Source organism: Marmota flaviventris, chromosome 3 (genome assembly GCF_047511675.1).
Source record: "Marmota flaviventris isolate mMarFla1 chromosome 3, mMarFla1.hap1, whole genome shotgun sequence".
Lineage (NCBI taxonomy): Eukaryota > Metazoa > Chordata > Mammalia > Rodentia > Sciuridae > Marmota > Marmota flaviventris.
In genome coordinates this window covers 142,844,787-142,869,146 of record NC_092500.1, presented here as the reverse complement: position 1 = coordinate 142,869,146, position 24,360 = coordinate 142,844,787, and the positions used below count along the sequence as shown (strand labels likewise).

General features: G+C 35.2%; 1 protein-coding gene across 12 annotated transcripts in view; it reads right to left on the bottom strand.

Moving 5' to 3' along the window:
- Sorbs2 (sorbin and SH3 domain containing 2) overlaps positions 1-24,360 on the bottom strand; it is a 92,914-nt gene that overhangs the window by 5,473 nt on the left and 63,081 nt on the right. For all 12 annotated transcript variants that reach the window (XM_071610480.1, XM_071610484.1, XM_071610483.1 and 9 more), the window contains 6 exons: positions 22,775-22,863; positions 21,324-21,370; positions 20,841-20,955; positions 20,626-20,754; positions 18,232-18,432; positions 1,951-2,000 (listed from right to left, as the gene is read on the bottom strand). In XM_071610480.1, the coding sequence (XP_071466581.1) occupies positions 1,951-2,000; positions 18,232-18,432; positions 20,626-20,754; positions 20,841-20,955; positions 21,324-21,370; positions 22,775-22,863 (631 nt within the window). The remainder of the gene's footprint in view (positions 1-1,950; positions 2,001-18,231; positions 18,433-20,625; positions 20,755-20,840; positions 20,956-21,323; positions 21,371-22,774; positions 22,864-24,360) is intronic.

Here is a 24,360-nt window from a genome sequence, read left to right as displayed (position 1 = left end):
ATTGGAGGGAAACAGTCATTTCCAGGCTGCTATTTTAATAGGTATGTATTGCACCCCTCACTTTGGGAAAACTGATTCTGTGATTGAGCTTCTCAGGCCTCTTTAGCCTTTACCAAGGCACATCTCCAACCACTTATGGAGACAGGCCTATTTAAGGCCACAATCCCCAGCTGCTTGAAGAATCTCAAGGTCCCCAAAGCTAACAGACCAAAATTGGCAAGAAGTCCTACTTCATTTTTTGAATGATAAAAGCCAGCATGCTTGTCAAAATTTACTTACCATTCTGGTTTAATTAGACCACAAAAAAAAAAAAAGAAATTTTATGGAAACATAAACAAACCTTCCGGAAATCCTCCTACCTCTGCTGGCTTTCAAAATCAGTATTGCATGACAGGAAATGCAGTAATTATGATTTAAAATGCTGTTTTGAAAGATGTATTGGTGAAATGAATGATGGTGGTGGGGTCAGAATGCCTCAGAAATAAATTTGTCTTTATATAGGAAATGCTGAGCCAAACTAGAAACTCTCTGCACAATTTTCTATAACATATTCACCAAAACTGAATTGTAGTGATATAACATTATATTCCCACTTTTGCTCCAAAACCTAATTTTTAAATGAAGGACATGAAGCAATACCCCAATGAATCTGCAATCAAAATAGAAATTTAATAAAAAATGTTTTATAAATGTCCAAAGCAGGACTTGGAAAATGTGTCTTCTCCCACATGTGGGGTCTCTGGTTTCTTAATAGCCAAACGACCACAGTTGTCTATGACATAAAACAGTGTAACAGAAGACACTTAGTCATTCATCAACTCCTTAAAAGCTGTTTAAAAGAACATGTTGGTAATGCTATAAACCTAGACATCCCTGGAGTCTATATTTTAAATTTTTATTTATTTATTTTTTGTGATGGGATCCTATCATTGTTTGCATCAATGAGAGAAGGAAAAGAAACTTCAGAATCACAAATTATATTTGAAGTTTCCCAGTTAAATTCAAATGATTATTTGTGGTATGGAATTTCCTTCAACTAAAACACCTTTCTGTCTGTACTCTGTGAGAGCCAGTCTCTGTGGGAGCTGGGCTCTAAAGAGGATGCTTTTAGTAAGTTTCAGGTCTAGGATCTACGAGGAGCAAGGGCTTGGTGGTGCTGAAGACTCAGGCTGCACAGCAGGTCCTGCCCATGAGGAGGAGCCTTGTCAGCCTGCTCTGTACAAGGTGAGCAGAGCTGGGGAAGAAGGCTCACTCTGTAGGCCCAGAACTGCTGCTTCCACGGATCTTGCTCCTGACTCAGAATAGGCAGGAACCAGTAAGAGTGGATGACCTCTCTCATGGGTGAAATGGGGAAGAAAAAGCTACACAAGAGAGATTCTTAAAGGCAATGTGTAATACCTTCAGGATGAATTAGCTTCTGTATCAAAGAGAGGGAATTTGAAAGGCATATTCCTGGTGCTGGGGAAGTAATACCTTCTAGCTGAATGACAGTGAGTGTTTTGTTTTAATACTGCCATTTTCAAAAGACACTTCTAAGCATGTAACTTCGGAATGATGGTATTAAGGTAGACTTTAAGTCTACTTTCAATCAAGCAGGTGGAAAAACAATATTAGGACATTTTGCATGTGTCTTTAAAACTGTAGTGACTAGTTACATAACCAGCAGGCAGAGGAAGAGACAAATTTATAAATCTTGGGAATCACTGCAACGTTGGAAGGTTTTCTTAGTGCATAAATGAAAACCTTCTCTGTTTTCTTTTAAGGGTTGCTTTTGATCTCTGTCATAAAAGATGGAGACCACTGCAATTACCCCTAAGTTAAAAGATCTCATGGAAGTTACTTTGATCTCTTCCACTTGCAAAGATGTGCCATCCTCTGTTTTGGTACATCAATAATCTATATTGTGGGTCAAGGTTAGTCTTGAATTTAGAAGATAAGAAGAATACTTACGGTTCCCCCCCACCTTGAATGTTTTCATGAGTAAACACAGGACGCTGTGGCTGAAATGAAATGATTTTCAATGTAATCAATGTTTAAACTGGTACTAATTAAAAGATAATTTGGGTAATGGCATGGTACTTTTCTTGACATTTAATATTTCCTGTTGTAAAAAACCAAGAGGAAGAAAAACAACCACCAAATAAAGGGTTTCTGCAGGATTTATAATTAAAATATTTTGAAGGGTGCTTTAAATTAAATCAAAATAACCATGGTTCAAATGTTTTGAACACATTCACAATCTTGTCTGCTCAAGCTTTAAGAATTCAGGGTTTAGTCCCATTGATTTTTCAAAGGTCAGGAATATGGAAAGAACGTGGACACCAAACCACTAGAATAGGCAGTATGGACACCTTCACTCAATCTTATTCTCCAGCGTTTTCTCAAACAAGCAGAAAGTAAGCCACAGTTAGCTTAACAGCAGAATATCCACATTCACTCTGTAAACTTTTCCTTCACAGACAACATTTTCACATACAGTACAGGTGACATCCCATGCTACATTTGAAGTAACATTCTCTGCTCTCAATGTGGAGAAGGCACATGCATTTTTAAAATGAGAAACAGAGAACTTTTAATAGAATGCAACAAACAATATCCAGGTAACATGTAACATTTTTACCTTGGAAGAGAAATATTGGTAGAAATTCCCAGTGCACTGAACTCTCAAAAGAGTTTCCTTGCTTTTTAAACTAAGCATCAAGACCAGTATCTGTAATAGATACTTATAATATTGGAAATGACAAGCCTTAGCATCCTATATAGCCACATAATTACTTCATTGAACGAAAGTTAATACATTTGTTGAATATGTCAAATTTGTGTAATTGACTACCTAAGTGTTACCTTTTAGGGAGAGAAATGCATACAACTCATTCATAACACGTTTCAAAAGTATTTTCTTCTAAAGGACAGTTACATGGTGAAATAACAAAATCAGAGTTTGCATGGCAGTGACTCTTTGATAATTACTGAATTAATTGTTAGATCCATGTCCTTAGACATCAGGACCAGTTCTCAGGTTACCATAGTTATGAATAGATTGTTGATAGGCTGAAAAGTTTTTCCTGCAGATTGTCTATGGAAATACCACTGGCCCAGGCTTGGATGGGGAAATCTGGGATTCCCTGTACTCGATGATCAGTCCCCTTCCTAAATTCTTTATCCAACCATTTCCCATCCATGCTATCTGGGATAGACTACTAAAATGTCAATTTCTGAATCCATTCACTTATCGCTTCTCGGCCTTTTGGCTAAGATCAAGTGAATCCATTCACTTAAAGCTATTACCAATAGTATTTCACTCAACAGTCCATGCACATAATAACTTAAAATTAAAGTGTGGGTAAGATTACATACATGTGGATGGCTTAAGGCCTTAAAAGAATTTATTCACATAAACCAATATAAAATTGTTAACAGTGTATCTATTATTAAAATGATAAAACATTATTTTAAGAATGATTAAGATTAAACCATTTCCAGCCATTTTTGATGGTTTAAAATATTAAATCAATTTAAAGTATAAAGAGGCAACTGTAAGTCATCCATAAACCTATATGTTACATTTCTTCAGGTTCTCTTTTAATTCAACAAAACTTTATATATGTAAAATATCTTGCATGCTGAAGTAAGAGCTGTATATATTGTCACTAATATTATGTAATAATTCCAAGTCTTCTTTTCTGTTTTCTTTTTCTTTTTAAATGACTGCAGAATAATGTTCCCTCACATATGTATCTATATACTATATTTTTTAACCATTTATTTTTGAAGCTGATTGGCCTAATCCTTTTTTATTTTTGCTATTATAAATAACAATGTTATTAACATTATATTCAAAAGCTATTTTTTTTCTTTTAAATTATTTTTTAGAATACATTCACAGGAATAAAATTTCCAGTCAAATTACTATTTATTACTACGTATTAAGGCTACATGATTTTGAAAATGTCACATTAATCACTCAAAAGTATTGTGTATATAAAAGAGTCTTTAACAGAGTCTAATTTGCTATCTTTCAAATAACAACCATGATAGCGACTATTCTTTCAAAAAAATTTCATAGCACCATACGTAGTGTATGACAAAGAAAAGTTATAGATAAAAATATTATTTGTTCTTAAGAGAAAACGTTTTGTAAAATATGTTTCATTATGCTCTAATGATGGCCTGCCTATTTCCACATAGTTAAATCATCCTAATATGTTTAAATTGAGTAAAAGTTATAACTTATAAATGCATTCAGTGTTTGGTGAAAGTGGTTGATTTAATATCATTAAAATGGGCATGAAATAAAAATTAAAATAAAAATTAAAAATGAAGTTATATATTAAAATAAAAACTCTACTTTCAAAGTTGGTATATCTCCATCACTATAATTCTACCAGTTCGATTTTTTAATTCAACCTGCTTCTTAAATCATTTACGTGAACTATTCTTTTGATGATTGGATTGGAAGAATTGGGCTGTTGCTGTGTGTGGGTCCCTTAGTTCTGCAGGCCTCAGCATGTCAAGAGCTTGTGTTTCTGGCTGTGTCTGTCAGTAATGTCCTTGCTCTTGACCCTGTTTCCCAATATGTCTTTTCTTTTCCTTCACATCCTTCAAAACTTGTCTCTGCCTGCTGCCCTTTCTATACTGTTTATATTCACAGGCTAGAATTTCTCACAGCCTTAATTAACAGAGAAATTGTGAATCTCTCATAAAACTTTGCAAAACTTCCTTTAAGAAGACTCACCCCATGTTAATGGATAACTAGGAACTTGTTTGGAGGAAAGGTAACTAATTACCGCTTTTGAATTAATTAATTAATTTGTGTATGTGTATTGCTGGGGATCAAATTCAGGGCCTTGGGCATGCCAGTCAAGTGGTCTGTCATTGAACTGCATCCCCAGCCTATGAATTAATTTATTTCAAAGGCATTTGACCAATAAGCAGTGGCGTAAGAAGTGTTAGTGGTTGTTTATGAGTAGTTATTTATGAGGGCACATTTGTGTCTGTTTTGGACATTGACTACTTACTCTATGACCTTGGGGATTCATTTCAGCTTTCTTATCTCTAAAGTCAAGGAGTTGGATGAGATGAAAATTAATCTTGCTCCACTTGGGGAACTCATAAAGACATCCACATTTCCTCGGCTGTGTAAAGGGGCCTCTCATCAATCTTAGACATTTAATTGTCAGAGAGCCCTGACAAGTGACATTTACTGGTTGATTATCACTTGTCTTAGTCACATAAAAACAATAATGGTAATAATTCAGCTTTGTTTTCAGACAAATAAACCAAAACCCAACGCTATTGGATAATTTCTTAATGTGACAAATAGATTAGAAAACAAAGTGGGATGATAAATTTTACTAACCCTCTTTATTGTATGAAATATTACTAAGATAGGATAGGTGGCTCAACCTGGTTAATCAACATCTTTATTTTGTCCCTAAGATAGGTGTTTATGTTTTGTAAAGATATTCAAGCAAATTATCTCAGGAGACCATCTTCTGCTCAGTGTGCATGTACCCTAGAATTGGTGCCATATCTGCCCTTGATTGCCACCTAATGGTGAGTAGGGACAGCAACACACTAAAAGTTGTTTTTGCCTTTGGTCAGCTCTCACCAAATTCCTTCAGCCTGGATTAATTTTGAAAGGATATTTTAAAGACCACAGAATGATGTGGAATGAACAATCACCTGTTTTCCTAACCATGTTCTTCCCTTCCCACATTTTACATTCTTGAGAAGGAATCACTTGTCAGCCACCGATGTTTTTGGTCTGTGTTCATTTCTATTTTAATTATCTGCCCAGGCATTTCTATTACTCATAACTGCTTAACTGGGCTGAGATAAATATAGAAGAATATATATTTGTGACATTCTGAGAGGCTTACACGAACTGTGAGCTCAAGAAGATGGTTTTCAAGTTAACACATTACAGTCACTGCTCTGGAAAATTTGAGCAAGAATTGAATTGTATCATGCCTATATTTCCTTGATGAATCTTAAAAGTAGAATAAAATTTATAAAATTCAGTGCAGCACCGTGCTATTTTTATGGTACCATAAGTATTTAATTTCCCCCTTATCAATGTAACAATCTTTTTTTTTCTTTTAGTATAGTTATTTATTTATTTTGGTTGCTGAATAGTTATTTATTTATTTTTTAATGCTGTCAAAGATGAAAGACAGGTTTTTAACACATGTTAACTTTCAAAGCCAGGATCAACCACAAACCACTGCTCATAAAGAAACTGGTTTGACCTATCCTAGATTCTCTGGCATCAGAAGAAGATATACTTTCCCTTCTCATGTGAGATATAGTCTGTCTGAAAGCCAATCTATTTATGCTTCTGCAAAGGTATCCCTGGAGGATTCACTATATCTTTTATGACATCATTGTGAAAATAGTATGAATTGTTACTTTAAATATTAATGTTGAAAAATCTTGAAAGCATGATAAATTGTTCTAAAGTTTTTAAGTCAAGTTTTCCCCAGAAAATGTTAATAGTAGTGTTTATCAAGCACAAATGGCTGACAATCTCCTAATAACAATACCAAGTTTATGTTTATAGGCTTATTTTTCTTTCTTAAATTATGAAAGTAAACATAACTTTGCACAAGTGGAAAGAAAATAGAATATTTATGGTCCACACAAATGTGTAACCTAACTTGCAGTGACCCAAAGCATACCAGTTCATTGACCCACGGGGATTTATGATGAGCTCTATCAATTTTGGAAAAAACTTCCTTGTGTGTGTGTGTGTGTGTGTGTGTGTGTGTGTTGGCTCTGGAAAGCCATTTAAAGATGTTTAAGAATCTCTACAAATTGACATTCCTCTCTCTCTATGGCAACAGAAGATTGCTTTGGCAACAAAACAAGGTCTTACTATGCAAAGCAAAAAAAAAAAGCACAAAATGGCATAAACACAGAACAGTATCTATATTTTAAAAAATGGAAAAGAAAAACTTGAAATGAAGCCTTTGGGAACTTGAAATGCAGAGCCACAACTTTGTAATTGGCTAGTGAAACTCAACCAGGGCCTGTTGAAATAGCAATGGTAAAAGGAATCCTGACGTATGCACAGATGAGAATCCCCAAACATCTTGGCTGCGTTCCCCAGAAGTGACAGTTCCATTTAGAATCCATTCATTCTAAAGTGCTGCAGATGGTATAGAACTAAGCAGCTAAAGGGACAGTAATTGGACCTTTAAGTTTGATCAAAGCTGTCAAAAAATTGGGAGTACATGGACTCCAGAGAGCAATATTGGAGATAAAAGGAGCATTGAGTGAATGTAGCACTTGTCACTGGAGCAACAAAACATTTGGAAAGGCAGCTATGTTCACCCCTACACCACCAACACAAACAACACATTCTGACACAAGGATCGTGAATTAAAATAAATCTGAACAAATTGACATAGAAGCCGACATCACTGAAAGCATGTGAGTTCAATATATGATTGGCAGCAGTTTGGGGTTTTGCACCATACACAGTGACTAGAAAGCAGCAATTTAGTCCAGAAACATGAGACAGATGTAGAAAACCGCACACACTCCTGCCCTTATTTGTATTGTGGGAAACTGATCATGTCTTTTTTGGATTTTGGGAAACCTGATACACACACCAGGGAAGGCCATGACCCCAAGTCTTAGATCAGGATTTTCCTGTTGATATGATTTCACTGGTCATCATCAGCTGGTAACTTCCTCTCAAGGGTCTCTCTTCAGCCCTACTTCACTGTCAGATCATAGCTAGGATAACTGTGGAAGAGCCAGCCCACTGAAAGGGACAGTGGCCAGGATGGCTGTCACAAGGTAGGTGCGATCTGACCCTACCCTGTGGGAACTGCTGCCAGGTGAGCTGCAGGATCTCTTAGACATCACTGGGCTACGAGGAGGTTTACCCAGGACAAATATCTCGCTTTTTAAATCAGCCTGGAAAAGCCATAAGAAGTTAGTTAGTTCTCATCTTCATGATGCAGTCTCAGGAGGAGTTCTCCTATCTTGGTCTTCCCATGCACACCCAGCATGCCAAACTCCTGAATAACAGCAGAGCAGGAAGGGTTAAGAGTCTGCAGACAGCTGTTCTGAGGGCTCCACACAGTGTCTACACTCAGGATCAGATGCTGCATTGATATGGGGCTCATAGGCACAGCAGAAAAAGAATTAGAGAGAGAAGCTGGCATGGAGAAGGTATTTGAAAGCAAAGTACATGGCTATGAATACAAAGTAAAAATTATCTTTTTTTTTGTCCTGGGGATTGAACTCAGGGGCACTCAACCACTGAGGCACATCCCAGCCCTATTTTGTATTTTATTTAGAGACGGGGTTGCACTGAGTTGCTTAGCGCCTCACTATTGCTGAGGGTGGCTTTGAACTCATGAGCTTCCTGCCTCAGCTTATCTTTTTAACAGAGTACTTAACTACTGGGTTAAAAATACCCTCAAATCTGACCTGTTTTCTTTGTGCTTATTGAACAGATACAAAGTGAGATGGAAACTCATCAGATTTCTTGGAAACTGTCAAGAGAAAAAAATTTCTAATAGCATGTATAAGAAGAGATTTTTTTAATGGTGAAATATAATTAAATACTAAATATTGCCCTAACTAAAGCTTGATTGTTTTAGCATTTTTTTTCAAAGTAAGATCTTCACTGTGACAGTAAATAAGCCAGTCATGTGTGGGAGTAGATTTTATGAGGGGGCAGGATCTAGTAATATAGGGTCTGGCATTTGATTTAGCTTAAAAGACCTTTAGTAGAACTAAAAGACTTTTAAATAAAACGTGGTTTTCTCATTTAGGGGAAATTTAACAATAACTGTTTATAATTGTCCTCAAATCAATAGTTTCTTGGGATGAAATGAGCTTGGCAGGTTTGCTTAAGGGTGGTAGCAGGAGTGTCTGATGTTCTCTGATATCCGTTTTCTTCTTTGCCTTCAGTAGTGGGACCCAGGATGTTGGGCAAGTTCATGGCCATTCTGAGTAAAGATTACATTTCCTAACCTTCTTTGTACTCAGATGTATTTGTATGATAAGTTCTGAAAGGCGCAATACAGGTAATTTCTGGGTATTTCCTGGGTTTTCTGGTGACTGTAAAGCCACCATTCCAATCTGGAACATTCTATGTTTATGTCAAAAATGTATGTTTGTCAGGTTTAAGCTAAAAGTATTTTGAGTTTTCTGGGACTGCAGGAATTTTGATTTTGATGAATACCGTGGTTCTATAATATGAATGCTCACAGAGGGGGGAAAAACTGATGTGGACAGTTAACAACTAAAAAGATCAGTTGAACATAGAATTGGAGCCAAATTTCGTATTGGAAACTGCTCAAGGGGCTCAGATTGGATGGGGCTGCTTTAGGATGATGACGTCCCTGTGGGACCATAAGAAATGAGTTTCTTGGAAGAATCCCAAGAAAAAACTGTTCTCTATCTTCATTAAGTGCTTTCATTGCAATTTGAATCCACATTCTATCAATCTCTTCTACAAAATATTCTCTAGGATGTAATGAAAAGTACATCTCAGAGAGGATTTAATTTTACAGTAATTTTTATTATAAAAACTAATTAATTTGAAAACATACTGAAAAAACTAGGGGAAAATCTTGGATTTGGATTATTTATACATCAAATTTACAATTTGTTTATCTTTCAACATTCTATAATCCATAAAGTGGTAGTCAATTTTACTTTTATGGAAGATTATGGATTGCACATGACAGATTTTTCATGGTCCGAGAATATAATTTTAAAGAATAAAACGACATTGAATTAACATAGGCTGAACAATGGCTGATAGGGGTTGATAAAAATGTTATTGCAATTATTTCATGCATTCTCTGCTGTACTTATTAAGATTATTAAAATGGTCTTTTCTCTTTGATTTCAGTGCTAGGTTTCTTTCTTTGCAATGAGTATAAAAATTCAGAGTTGATTCAATTTGTATTTATATTTACTCAGCATGAATAACTTCAGCCAACTTATATTCTTTCTATGAGTAGGAAAATAGATTTATAAGGTGTTTTTAAAAAAACTCAATGGGAGATTAAATATCAAGATTTGCTCCCCAATGTAAGATAAAATCTTATAGAAAAAACATTTACATTTTCTCTGGAGTTAGTTATTTTATATAGTTATTAAAGTATTCTTTTGATATCTCTATTCTCTCATATCATTCTATAAGCATTTGGGACCTGAAGAATTTATGAGATGGACTAGGTTCTTGCAGGAGAATAAAACTTTCTAAATTTTAGTTTTGTCCTTCCTTGATGCTACAAGGTTGAGTCCTCTGTCTGGTCTCTAAGTTGGAGAACTCAGATTCTAAGGTTACTCTTTCACTTACTGATAAAGCTTAAAGGCCTGATGAATTAGTACTAAAAGGCAAGTATTAAATACACTGGCTTTAAAATTAAAACCACAGAAAGCAAGGGAAATAAATTCTTAGCCTGAGACATTATATAAAGTGGCATTATAGTGCTTAATTTTTTTTTTCTAATTATTTTCTGCCAGTAACGGTAAAATCTCTAAGAACAAAGAGCAAATAGTCTTTTAAGTATTTCAGTTTTCAAAAGTTCCTTCCGCACCTAAGTGAATTCACATAAATGGACTGTTCTGGTGGAGGGATGTGATAACATAGATGTTGAAGATTGTATAAATGGCACTGTTCAGGTGTTGGAGTTCCCTAACATAAAAACTTGGCTCTACCAAAGTTTTAACTTTCATCTGCAGAGACCCCCATTTCATGTTCAAAAGACTAAATATGAGGATGAGTTCTAATTTGAAATCTGTCACCTTTGCCAAAAGGGAAATATTTCAGGATCTTTCTGAGCATAGAAGCAAATCTTTTCTGTGATGGACTGATTTCGTGTTGTGATGATCATTATCTCTTTCCAAGGCCAGTCATTAATTTTGTTAAAAAATTTTAAAAATATGATCTTAAGGAAGAGTTCAATACCAACAGAGTTGCCAGCCTGCAGGTGTCAGAGATGGATGCTTTGTCAGCTGCAACAGTAGACTCATCCTACCTACATCCCCATTTACTCCACCTTTGTGAAAGGTCTCGGCTCAAGACAGTCGATGACAAAACACCATTCTGCTCTTAGGCTCTGCTGTTCCTGCTGATGGGTGGGAGGGAAATGATGGGAGGTAATGAATTTACTAGGAAGTGGGAGAGAATAACAGGCACAAAGCTTACACCTTTGAATGGGATGGTTCTCAAGCTGACTCCCAATAAAAAAATCTAATGATTGTTTTTTATGATGATATAAATTTTAGTTTGTTTTTCTCTTCAACCTGGGTCTAGTTACTATGAAGATATAACTTTTAAATTTTTGAACAGAGGCCATGCTATCATGTTAAAAGTTAGCAATCAGTACTTATATATCTTTTTAGAGCTTGTAAGATGCCACAGATTCTAAATGCATACATCTACTTGAGTTCATTTAAAAACATGCAGTAAGCCACACTCAAGACTCAAGATGCAGTTACCTTTAATTTTGGTGAACTTATTTCCTGTTGATAAGAATATTTAGGGAGGAGAGGAGAGTAGGGCTGGGTAGGCTGAGAAAGTGTAGAGACCAGGTCAGAAACAGAGGCCAAGGGAGAATGGAATGAAGGGGAGGAAGGCAGATGGCTGGGAAAAGGTGTAGATGCTCCATCTCCCGAAGAAAATGAAGGTGGCTTAAAGATTGAGGAAAAACAAGACGTGATTATTCACATATCCAGAATGAGGCTGCAAAGTCTTTAAAGAATATTTTCCAAACTGAAATTAATTTTAAAGTTATCCTGGGAAGTGATATTTATGATAAATTCTTGCTTTGTGCTTTTTCTTTTGAATTTGATTCAAAAGTCCCAATGGGTATAATTGGTTTAAATTGGGGGTGAGGAGATAACGTATGTATTCTACCATTTCATGTTTATTTGAAAGCTTCTACTACATGTGAAGACAAAAACTTATCTACGACCCTGTAATGACCCTTTGTAACTTGTTTGGAGAGTAGGTCACAAACTCTAAGTATCACTTTGTTATGAAACAAGGGAAGTGATGATCTCTCTGTGGGATGTGAACTGGCTACTGGGCTCCCCCCATAAGGCATATGCCAAGCCTGGTGTACTGTTTGCAGCAGGCAGATAGCCTGTGAATTGAGCCACTTCTTGTGAATTGAGCCACTTACCTAAAAACATCTTAATACTGATTATACTGAAGGGAAAATTAGTTATTAAGTAACTCCCTTAGAAACATGTTTAACTTAGTGAATTCTCTCTGTGATTGATGAAGTAGTGTGTCTGTTTTATGCAAAGGTAAGCATGGCAGAGTTTTTATTTTGGAAATAGAGGAATCATGAAAAAAATGATTGGCATAGAAGCATATTATGAACCTTTCTTTTTATTTTATAGTTTCAGTACTTGCAAGTAATTATACTTTATTTTTTACTAGCAGAATACACATTTAATTTATTTTTAAAAAAGAGAGAAAAGTGTACACATGAATGTTTTAGGGAATTTTCTCTCTTTGTGATTAACGCTGTTGGTTGATATCCTTTGTTTGTATGAAGAAGTTGTGGAACATAATTCTTAAGTAGTTACCAACTTGAGGACAACGACCTCTCCAGAAAAGTAAAAAAATGATGGAAGGACTATTTGTCTTTTTATTTATTTTATATTATTATAAAATATAAAGTTATATTTTATGTTATTTTACTTTTTTGCAAAGTGCCATCCTATGAGAGATGTGGTCTACTGTTCTTTCATCTTGGAATTGGGATGATCTGTCTTTGCATTCACTTTCTCATCTATATAGTGCAGATAATAATATTTCCCATCTCACTGGGTTTCAAAAATTAAAGATGTAGAATGTTTAGAAAACTGTCTGACAGTAAGAGCTTCAACATTAGCTATTGTTATTAAACTTGGAAAATTATAAAAGCTACATATTACAAAGACTTTTTTAAAATATGTATTTTTTAGTTGTAGTTGGACAATACCTTTATTTTTATTTATTTATTTTTATGTGGTGTTGAGGATTGAACCCAGGGTCCCCTATGTGCGAGGCAAGTACTCTAACGCTGAGCTACAACCCCAGCCCCTAAAAAGACTTTTAAAATGTGAATTTATACTCATAAAGAAATAATCTGGTGCTGGAATTATATATTTGCCCCATTTTAGTAAAATATGGAGTGTTTTCATTCATTCTTCCACCCTGACTCACACAGTGCTTGTTCTCTTTGTAATGAAACCGTTGAGGCAGTATCAGTAGGTATTTGCTAATGTAATTAACTATCCTAGCTCAGTGCAGTAAGCCTGGTTAGTTGTTGGGTTGTTAGGCAAAGTTAAATACCTCATGACTGGATTTTGCTGCTTTGCTGTCTTCCTTAGAGATCCTAGGATCTGTGGGGATGCCTACTGGATATTTTAAGCAGCCAAGTTTCTCCTTCTCTTCCTCCTCTTCAATGTGCAGCTCTGGTGTCACCTCTGTGCCATCATGGCCACACCACAAGACACCTTGTTCTTGAGATTCTGTTGGCCACCTCTGGATGCCTGACACAACCCCCTCACAGATTTCCTCATCTTCCTCTCCAATGACAGGGAGGGTTTCAGGCAAGGAACCCACATTGGTACATGCAGAGGACACAAATTTATCACCCAGTACTTCAAGAACCCTTTCAGGGTCTGAAAAGCCTCTTTTCATTTTCTTCCGATCTGCAAACTTGTCTCGAGTGGTCTTTATGGGATCCTGAAGTGGCTTTGTATCGTAAGGCTGGACTGCAACTGGGGTCACGCTCAAGTGGGGGGAAGGTGACAGAGAGTGACGTGAGTCAGCAGCTAGGGATGCTGAAGGCAACGGAAGGAGGACAGGAGGCTCCTCCTTAATTTCAAGGATGATCTCCTCCAGGCCATTTGGTTTGGCTTGGTCACCTGGTAAGGTTAGAGCGCTAAACTTTTCTAATTCATCCAAGAAGTTGTCCAGAAAAGAAGATGGTATTGGGGACAAAGAGTTTGCTGGTGGGCACCCCTCTGTTGGGGACAACCACTTCTGGCCATTTCTCTGGAAGGCTCCTTTGTCTGAGCCAGGTGAAGCTTTGTGCATGGGAGGAAGGGCTGGTTCGCTGGAAGCCAACTTAGAAATGAGCAAGGATTATGAAGTTAAAAAAATAGGCAAATAAAATAATAATAATAATAATGAGTAAGAACATAGAGACAGAGAAATGCAGGAAAGGTATGGTAATGAATATAAAAATTAGTCTATGTTGTAACATGGACATGGATTTAAGATATTTGGAATATACCTAGATTAGAAGAAATTGTCTTGAAATTTAAATACATACAATCCATTTATGCTAACTTAAGAAAGCAACTTGAACAATAAAACACTACTAGTTTTGGAAAAGATTGTGTTACATGAGAAGATAAAGTGGTCATAGAGAGTATAAGGACAGACATCAAAACCTTTAAGAGATAATAATTTAATAGTGTACTTCATTTAGATGATATTCAGTCTTTTAAACTGTGATTCAAAGTTATTGTGGAAAATGTTAATGTAAAATGAGAACCAATAGCTAAGGGTTTTTTTTGTGTGTTTTATTCCTTAAGTTTATCTACTGTTCTTGCTTCCTTAGGCATTGATTGCCCAATCTTTTGAACTCTCAAGACTTCCTTACTCATGTTTTCAAGGTCATTATGATACATCACATGAAGTATTATGGACCATTATATATGAACATATTTCTAAATGAATAAGTTCCAAAAATACGTTTCAAGAACAGAAACCCATAACCAGAATAAATTGAATTCATATAACTACTGCTTCAAATTTAAAAAAATATCCAAAGTAACTGTTTACACAGAAAAGAAGAAGATGCTAATGGAATAAACTTCTGCTTGTCTCCTATTCTGCCTCCGAGGCTTGACATTTTATATAAGCCCAAGGGAGTATAATTTATGAAGCTTAATCTTAATGTATATATATATCTTAATATTACTGATGTATTTTGGATATTTAAACAAAATGGTAAATTTGAATTTTTGTGCAAGTTCTTGAAAAATAGTTCTAGAAGTTCTTGCTTAGCAATGTCTCATACATTGATCTATCTGAGATGGACAAGAAAACGTGCTATATGCTATACATATAAAAGCTTTGAGAGATTCTGATGCTTTAGTGCTTTCCAAGTAGATGACTTGTTTGGAAAGAAAAAAATTTCAAGAAAGATTCTGGAGATGCACTTTCTAGTCGATTGTTCAGGACAATACTTCACACATGCAGCAAGGACTCTAGGACCTTAGGCCTTAGTATGTGTAAGTACACATCAAACTCCCACCTAACTTTTGATTTCTGTGGCTTATAATAGGAATGGGACATTAGATGAATTTATTTAGTTTTTCTTTAAAAAAAAAAAAGAAATATGATGTCATTTCATCAAGGAGTACCAAAAATGGCACAAAGTCTCATAAAACTCATCTGAGCATGTTATTACAGGGTACTCTAAGCTGCTTAGCACTTGATATAAAGTGAGCCTGTACATGTGAACTGTGTGGAAATACATTCCTGTTAAGCCCTGTAGGTGTTGAATTTTAAGTGCTCTACTACTGAACTACACCCCCAACCCACAGATGCTGAATTTTCAACAACATATAAATTACCTAAGTCTTATTTGAGAGTCTATAGAAGTTCATTTATTGTTTAGAGTTCTATTTTATGGTCTTTAGTATATATAACAAAAGTTTTTAATAATTAGATTTTGAAAGTCTTTGAAACTCACAATAATTCAAGATAACTACTTCTGACTCTCTTTTATGGATAGGATTATTATTTGGGTGAGAAAGAAGGATCTTTAAATTCCTTATCATCATTACTATCATTATACTACATTACACCACTATTATTATTGCTATCTGCTACTACTATTATAAGTGCCATTATGACCATAGTCATCTATTTATAAGTAAACAGTTAAAAGTGCTTAGCTGTACCATGGACTTGGTTATATCAAAAGTTGTTAGGTATTTCAGAATACCTATATCACAAAAATGTACCCATAATACAAAAGTCATACAAGTATTCTGCTTTCTTTCTAATGGGATTCTATTGTACTAAAAGCGAAAATATCAGAAATAATATCAACTTACATTTGAGTCTCCCCTAAGGTAGAGATACTATGTCAAGAAACATCATTTAAAATTGTCAAAGGGTGATTTGAAAATCATTAATGAGCTCCTATTTGCAAATATCAGTTAGAAAATAAAAGATGTGACATTACTTTGAGTCTCATCATTTGAAAATATCTAACATTTCTCTTCCTGAAAATAACTCAGTGCAACGCTATTGGGAATTTTCCTCCATAAAGCCAGTAATATCATAGCATGGATCCCCAGTTGAAATGAAACCAGTAAGTATTTTTTTCAAATTATGGACATAAACTTTCAATGTTTTTGTTCCCAGCAATGAGAATAAACTAATTAGTTATTAATGAAATTTGTGTACTCCTCTATTTAAAACCTGGTATTATAGAAAAAATGGAAAATACCAATTTAAATCATATTCACAAAGATTAAAACATTATAATCTAAAATATTATATTGTTATCATTAATTAGGGGACATGGAAGTTCTTTAATTTTAAATAGACCTGTATAGGGACATGATTTTCTTCCTTATACAATTTTATTTAAAAGTACAATTGCTTGCGATTTATCTGGCAGTTTTGTTAAATTCACTGATGGTGGATAAGGCAAATATTTGAATAGAGATTCTTATCTTTTCTCTTTATCAGTAAGAACTACTGAAGTAAGAATGTTGATCTCTAAATGCTAAGTCCTAAGTGGTAAAATAAATATACTCAGGAAGATTCTGGAAAACCTCACAATCAAACAAAACTGGATAGTACCAAGCTATACCATTGTCCAAGAACATAGAATTGAGAGTAATTACCCACAACTGAAACCCAATCTTTAAAGGGGATTACCATGAGTAAAATGCCTACCTTTAGACCTTTAAAAGAAGGTGTTTCTTAAGAACACATTGTATCACTTACTTATTTAAAATTCTCCTAAGTCTCTTTTTTCAGGAGTAGTTTAAGTTTCTGGGGACATGACCTTGAAATGATCTTGCATTGCATATACTTCACGATTTCATAATGGCTGATATGCTGTTTTATTTTGCTAACTCTAGATGGTTTACTTTTCTACATCCTAGCCTTGATCTCAAGCAAAACAATAAATTATGTAACAACAATTTTTGAAAATGTTGGCAAGTATTTAACAGTATTTTGGAAACAATTCTTTGGCAATTGAAAAGTTTATATTTTGAAGTCAATTAAAAGGAGAAAGAAACCCCAAATTACCATCCATAAAGAAAAATACATTATAATTCAACAGAAAAATAAGAAAAAAATTCACATTGTGAGTAAAGACAGTAGGAGGACAGCTTTTACTTGTTAACGAATTCAGGAAGTAGAGTCTCTTTTAAATTGCATATTGATATTCCACACTCATATAATTGTGTCAAAATGAACCCTAAAAGTATGTACAACTAAAAGAGAAACTAAAAATATAAATTGCATATGGAGATAGATAATAATCTTCAGCTACTAGCTCAAAGGAAATAGTAGAATTGGCATATACTTGCCCCCAAACTAATGAATAAATTTGAAGACTTCTAATAATCTACAACATTTTTATTCAAATAAGCCAAATTACAGTCTCTAATTTTTAAAAGAATTACTTCGTTCTTTTTCTATAAAGATTTGAATGAGATTTTTGTCAATCTAATAACCATATGTTCTTGAGATACACCATCTTGGGATATACATGGAATTTTATGTTGTATATGTTAATAAATATTTATATATATAAATTGTAATTGTATCTGCATATAAAATAATGCATCATATGATACAAAATTTATATTTATATAAAATCAAACTTCAGAAAAAATAAAGTTTAAGAATATATATAAGAAATATAGATAAATATCATACAAGGTTTTATGATACTAATGTTTTCTCTTTCAACATTTTAACTTGAAAACAAAATTAGCAAAAGCAAGCATTAACCCTTTATGCTAGCACCTATTTGAGAAAGATTAAATGGCACTCACATGTGTGGAATCAGAGTACATAAATCCCATCTTTGCAATGGATGTGATAGTCTGATCTAATGTCCTAAAATCACATACTAGTTATCTTACTCCCAGCTCCCAAATTTAAAATGACCGAATATTCATTCATATGACAGAATATCTTCTTACCTTATTGGAACTTAAGCTGTAGATTCTATCACTAGAATAGCTGTGGGGTATTGGAGGGTCAGGGTATTCCTCAGCACCTTTTGTATTCTTCTTGATGACTTCTACATAGGAAACAGGGAAGATGCCTTGTCTGTTGGTTCCTGGAATTTTACCTTCATACCAGTTTTGATCAACTCTTTTAAGAAGAATAATTCTATCTCCCTGTAATGAACATTAAGAAAATGCATTATAAATAGGCACGCAAAAATATTAAATGCATAACTGCTATTGTTTCTTAATTAACAAGTTTTACACTTGGGAAAGTTTTAAACTTCTAGGTTTTGCTTAATTAGGGGAATGCAAGAAAGGTCTTACTAGAAAAAAAAACAAATTATTGACATTCATGCAACTAAACCATCCATTCATAACTTAGAATCTTCCCTAAGGATGCTTGGTGGTTGTGGATACGCTTATATATGTTTCATACTGGTACTGTGTGCAATGAGTTATTTCAAAAAGCAGACTAATTTAAAGGTAATGTTTTAATGATAGTAGCAGCATGCTATCTTTGTCAAATTCAAAGGAATGAGCTTCTTCAGGAAAAGTTTCAGAAAGTATGTCTGGAATGGGTTGCAGAAATTGTCCTCAGGAAGGGATAAAGTAGAATAGCACACCATTTTTCTTCTTTAATCTATGTGTCCTAAGTAGGGACAAAGAGTGAATGCAAAAGACAGGGGCAAAGAGAGAACCCTAGAATATCCACAGCTGTGGCCAGGACTGAAATCACCCGGCTGTGTCAGGGCTGTGTCATGCCAGCATCCTTTCTGACTGGTGACCACGCCATACTGGGCCTTAAATATTTGAATAGAGTCTTTGGCTTGTGCAGTGATAGAACTGTCTACATTCATGATTGCTCTTCCTGCAGTGACCAAGCCAATGCCATCGATCCTAATTTAAATTTTGTCTCAAAACCACACATGGCCCAGAACTAAGTAGGCAGGCTACTGTTAAGCCACAAACCTGCATCTGCACATACAGAAGTTTAGACAACTGCATCTGAAAGAGTGGTGGAAGTGACATTGGTTAAATAGCTTCAGGACAGTAGGAAGCCATACTTCAAGTGCTACGTAATTAAAGGTTCTCTTTTTGTCAGAGTGCTGGATGGTTTATTTAACATGTCCTACCATCAATGAGTAGAACTTAATGATGAAAAATGAATCTCCCCAAGTCTTAATATTGCCCTGATTTTCTAATACATCAAGAACACACAGTCACCAGGCTATCGTGTGAGCTATGAGATGTACTTAGAAAGCCTTTTTTTAAAATAAGAAACTGAAGATAATACAGTACATGTAATGCTGGGAGGCTAGCAGAGAATCAGCTGATGATGCAGAATTAGGACTGAAATGAGAGAATGAAATGAGGTTCTCCCAGGCCCAGAACTTCACTGCATCTGGAGCAGGATTCCACCCAGCAGGCCTGGGAGGTTCCAGACCATTCTGATCAATACTACTATTTCTCTGTATTGTATGAAGAAGTGGTCACCTCAAACACATGTATGTCATTGTCCAGCAAATAATAAAAATAGTTCATTTAACATTCTTAACTATGTGGAGTGGCAAGTGAAAAGAGATAATGTTAAGAAGAGACTTCAGTATTGGTAGGTTGCTAGAGAAATTTGGATCAGGCCCAGAGAAGATGTCAAGGAAGCATGTCAAAGAAGCATAGATGGCTCTTCATTTTTTTTTTTTTTTAATGTGGTGCTGAGGATTGAACCAGTGCCTCACGTGTGCTAGGCAAGCATTCTACCCCTGAGCCACAACCCTAACCCCAGAGATGACTCTTGAAAAAGAGTTTCTCCCAGAAAGGAAGGATCTTGAGGGTCATCCTCGATTTGAAGATGGAGGAAAATAAGTATTGGACACATTTAAAAAATTGAATAATAAGGTAACAGAATATTTTGAAGTGTATTAGAGTGCTTTCTCCTTTTGAAGTCCTGCATGTATAACTTCTTGATATTCAGAGATGCACCTACCCCCTGAAGAGGATTTGGGTCCCTGCTTCCCAGACTAAGTCACAGAGGGAATCTGAGAGTTCTGTATCCTACAGGGTGGTGCCTCTGGAAGGACACTAACTCTAGGAAGTCTCAAGAATTTCTTACAGAAAATGGAGACAACACAAAAATATCTAAGGAAGAAAATAACCTATTTCAGTTTTAAGAATATACAAGGGCTGGGATTGTGGCTCAGCTGTGGAGCGCTCGCCTGGCATGGGCGGGACCCATGTTCGATCCTCAGCACCACATAAAAATAAAGGCATTGTGTTGTGTCCTTCTACACCTAAAAAATAAATGTAAAAAAAAAAAAGAATATACAATCTTTTCCAAAGCACCTATAAAGAAAAGATCTGGGTTACCTTTCTCAGTGAGAGCTCCACGTTGGTGTCTGCATTGAAATTGTATTTGGCTATAGCTTCTCCAATCTCTCCTGGCTGGGCTGGGGGTGGTGGTCTTGCAGGCTGTGCTTTTTCAGGAGGTATGAGTTTCTATAAAGAAAAAGAGTAATTTATTCCTGAATTTATGGTGACCAGTGAAACCTCTACCCTCAAGGAGGGAAGGGAGAAGGACCCACCTCCACGTATGAGATTGGAAAAATGCCCACTCTTCCATGGTGCTCTCCCTCATACCAATTTTGATCAATTTTCCTGAGGATGTAGACAGTATCTCCTTTCTTAAATGACAACTCCCTGGAAGAGAGATGTTTAAATGGTCTTTTCCTTGATGCACAGCAATTATTCTTAAGACCCACACCCTCATTAGATCTGTATTTTGTAAATAAAATTCCCATGTGTAAAAAATCTGTCAAGCTCTGTTAGGTGAGGATTTTCTTTGCAAATTCCCCGACTTCACTTATAACTTAAGAAATGCTTTTGAAATGATATAAATCATAGGAAAATTACAATGCAATTAATAATTCTGAAGGAACCAGTTAATTAGTGGATTTTGGAATTGGGAATCAGGTCTTGCTTGTTTCACATCCCATTTCAACATTTATCTCTTACTAGCATAAATTAAAGACAACTTAAATCATACGAAGAACACTTATTTGACTTACTTAGATGTCTGAGCCTTAAAATCATAAACAGCTTTAGCAGGCAATTTCTGAAAAGAATGGTAAACAGTTAGCACCAACTTAAAATTCGGATTTCCTGTAAGAGAATAGTTTCACATGCAATATAAAACCTCAAGGAATGATTAAACATATATGATGTACATCCTATATGCAATTTACAAATAAATCCATTAGTTCTGCATTTAGATTTAAGTTATAAGAGCAATATAATAGCTGGCCTCTTCACTGTCTTATTTCAAATTAGGAACTATGGTAAATTAATGTGATAATAGGATAATAAGACTCCCACAGAAGATCCTGACCTAGGTGTAACTTTAGCTATTGCAAAGGTTTTTCCTGGGATCACTGTGGCAGGTCACTATGGACTGAAGAAACTTTGAATCATAATAAAAGGACCAAAAGACATGAAGGAAGTCATCACCCCTTTTACTGCTAATTAACATGTTAGCCAAGAAATATTAGCCCAATTATCATGGAGAGGTTAGTTAGTGGTTGAAAGTAGAGTCACAATCATCCTGTGTCTCCAGAAGGGTTCAGGAATCCTTCAGCACACTCAACCAGCTGTTCATCTTTTAGTCATGATGTGCTCTGACCTGTGCCCAGCCTGAAACTTTGGACCCCTGGAATCTACCTGAGTCATTCTGTACCGTATCATTAGCAACACTGGCTTCTTCCCCAGTAACCAATAATCCTTTCCTTCTATTCTCTTTCCCTGTGATTCTAACAAACTTCAGGAAACTCAGGCAATTCCTGACTTCACAAGGATTCACAGTGCTGGACTATATCAGATATTTGTAAGTTCTGCAGTGGCTGCCAGTCTAAGACCAGCTTTCAGTTTCCATCAAGTCCACCTGTCTCCAGGGCAGTTAGGAGCAAGAGCTCTAGCCCTGGCTGAGCCATGGACAAAGAATCAGTTGGTACATTGTTCCCAAGAGCAGTGTCATTAGAACTAGTTGATTAAGGGTTTTTTTTTTTTTTTTTTCATTTGTCCCCCACTCCCCAACAGGGATCCTCTCCAACAAAGTAAGCCAGCAAAGAATGATTTATGTGGTCATTATTGATTTGCAACACAGCTGACCTAGGGCTGCCTCCTAGATCTAGTAGGCCAGGAAATGGTGCATAGGAAACCCCCTCATTCCACAAGGCAGCTCAGTTCAGGGCTCTTTCAGACCTCAACTGTTACTTTATGAGTGTCAGCTCAAGACCCAGGGAGGCCTCACTGCCAAAGCTGGTCACAACCAGGGAAGAACTGCAGCTAGGGTCAGAATGCAAACTGTTGTAGTCTTATTTCAGGCTCCCAGGAAAACTTTCTAGTTTGTTATTTTCATGATTCAGTCTGAGTTCTTTATTGGTTTTGGATGTAAGTGTGGCTGGCAAGTGCTTTATCAAGTAGGTCATGGGAGAAGAGACTACAGCGCTAATTCACCAATTACCTCTTTTTCAGGAGTTGCTCTTCTTTCTCTTGGCGTACTTCTCCCCAAGTCAGTCAAAGTGGATGAGTAACTTCTGGGAGACTCGCGGTCTATTGGAAAGGACAGGACCCGTCAGAGTGAGTATCCACTTCATTAAAAGTTGACTTTTCACCCATTTTCCCACATGCCAACTATAACTGCCCCCAAATTTGGTAAATAGAAAGTTGTAATATAAGATACCCCAAAACAAGAACATTTCAAAAGGAATAATATTTGAGGTAGCAGGGTTATTATAATCATAAATATGTAAATAAAATTTTGACATTGCTGATTAATTATACTGTAGCACCTGGTGTAGGTGATTCATAATTATAGAAATTTTCCATATCAAAAAATTTTTAATACTTACTATTTCTATTCTCTTTGCTGCCGATCTATAATTAACATCATAAGGTCTACAGTGGCTGGAGTATTTGAAAGTTAACAACAATTTGTGGAAACAGAAACATTTTGGGGAACAACATTTTAAGAAGGCAGAAATGAAAAAAAGATAAAATCAAAGAAAGTATGTTGATGACAAGATATAGTAATGTCCCTTCTCTCTTCCTCTGTTTTTAAATACTTGAGTCTTATGCCATTTTCTTTATTTATACCTTTCTTTGGGCTCAGCTGATAAATTACAAAAGGGATAAGTGAACTCATATTAGTTATCAAATTGCTTATGAAATATTGAGGGGTTTTGTTCACCTTAGCAAAGTATAAATAATTGCATTACAAAATTAAGACTGCAAATGTTCCTTAATATTTTCTTATACCTTACACATTTATGTGACTTATATGTGGAAATGTAACTAAAGGTTGAAAGTGTTCCAGTAGTCTGTTCATAGAATTTTACCAGTGTTAACTGGGTCAAAAGTTGTCAGTTCTTAAAAAAAAAAAAAAAAAAAAAAGTTGTCAGTTCTTTTTCTTGTTCCTTTACTAATTTTAGTTATATTAACTCACAAGAAGCATTAAAAATAAAATTTATTTTATCCTTTTGTGAAATAAGTTAAACTGCAGACCCATAAGAAGAAAACATTGTTTGGAGGATTCAGCTACTTAGACTATATAGAAGAATTAAATTCCTACAAATGGTGTCAGTTGCATGATGGATGAGGATAAATTCTGAGTTGTAAGTTCCAAAGTTTTTAGTTTTAGAAAGGTGATGCTGCCACAAATATTTCAGGTATAACTTAACTAGTTATTTTCATTTATACAACAAGATTATGTGGAGTATATTTTACATTGTAAGCTAACATACTTTTATTAACATGACACTTTCATGATTATAAATTCAAAATTTAACTTTACAACCCATGGAATATAAACTATTTCTTGCTTGGCCTAAACATAATTGTAAAGTGACTATTTCATTAAAGAACAAATAAGTAATAATATGTATCTCAAAGCTCTGTCAAATTGTGTTTCAATAATGTATCTGCACAAAAATATTGAAAGATAATTACATCAGAATATTAGAAAACTAGAGATTAACTAATTTATTAAAAAAATTAGAACAATTCTTGGAAAATTTCAAACTGTAAAAACTGATTTTAAAAATTCCTATT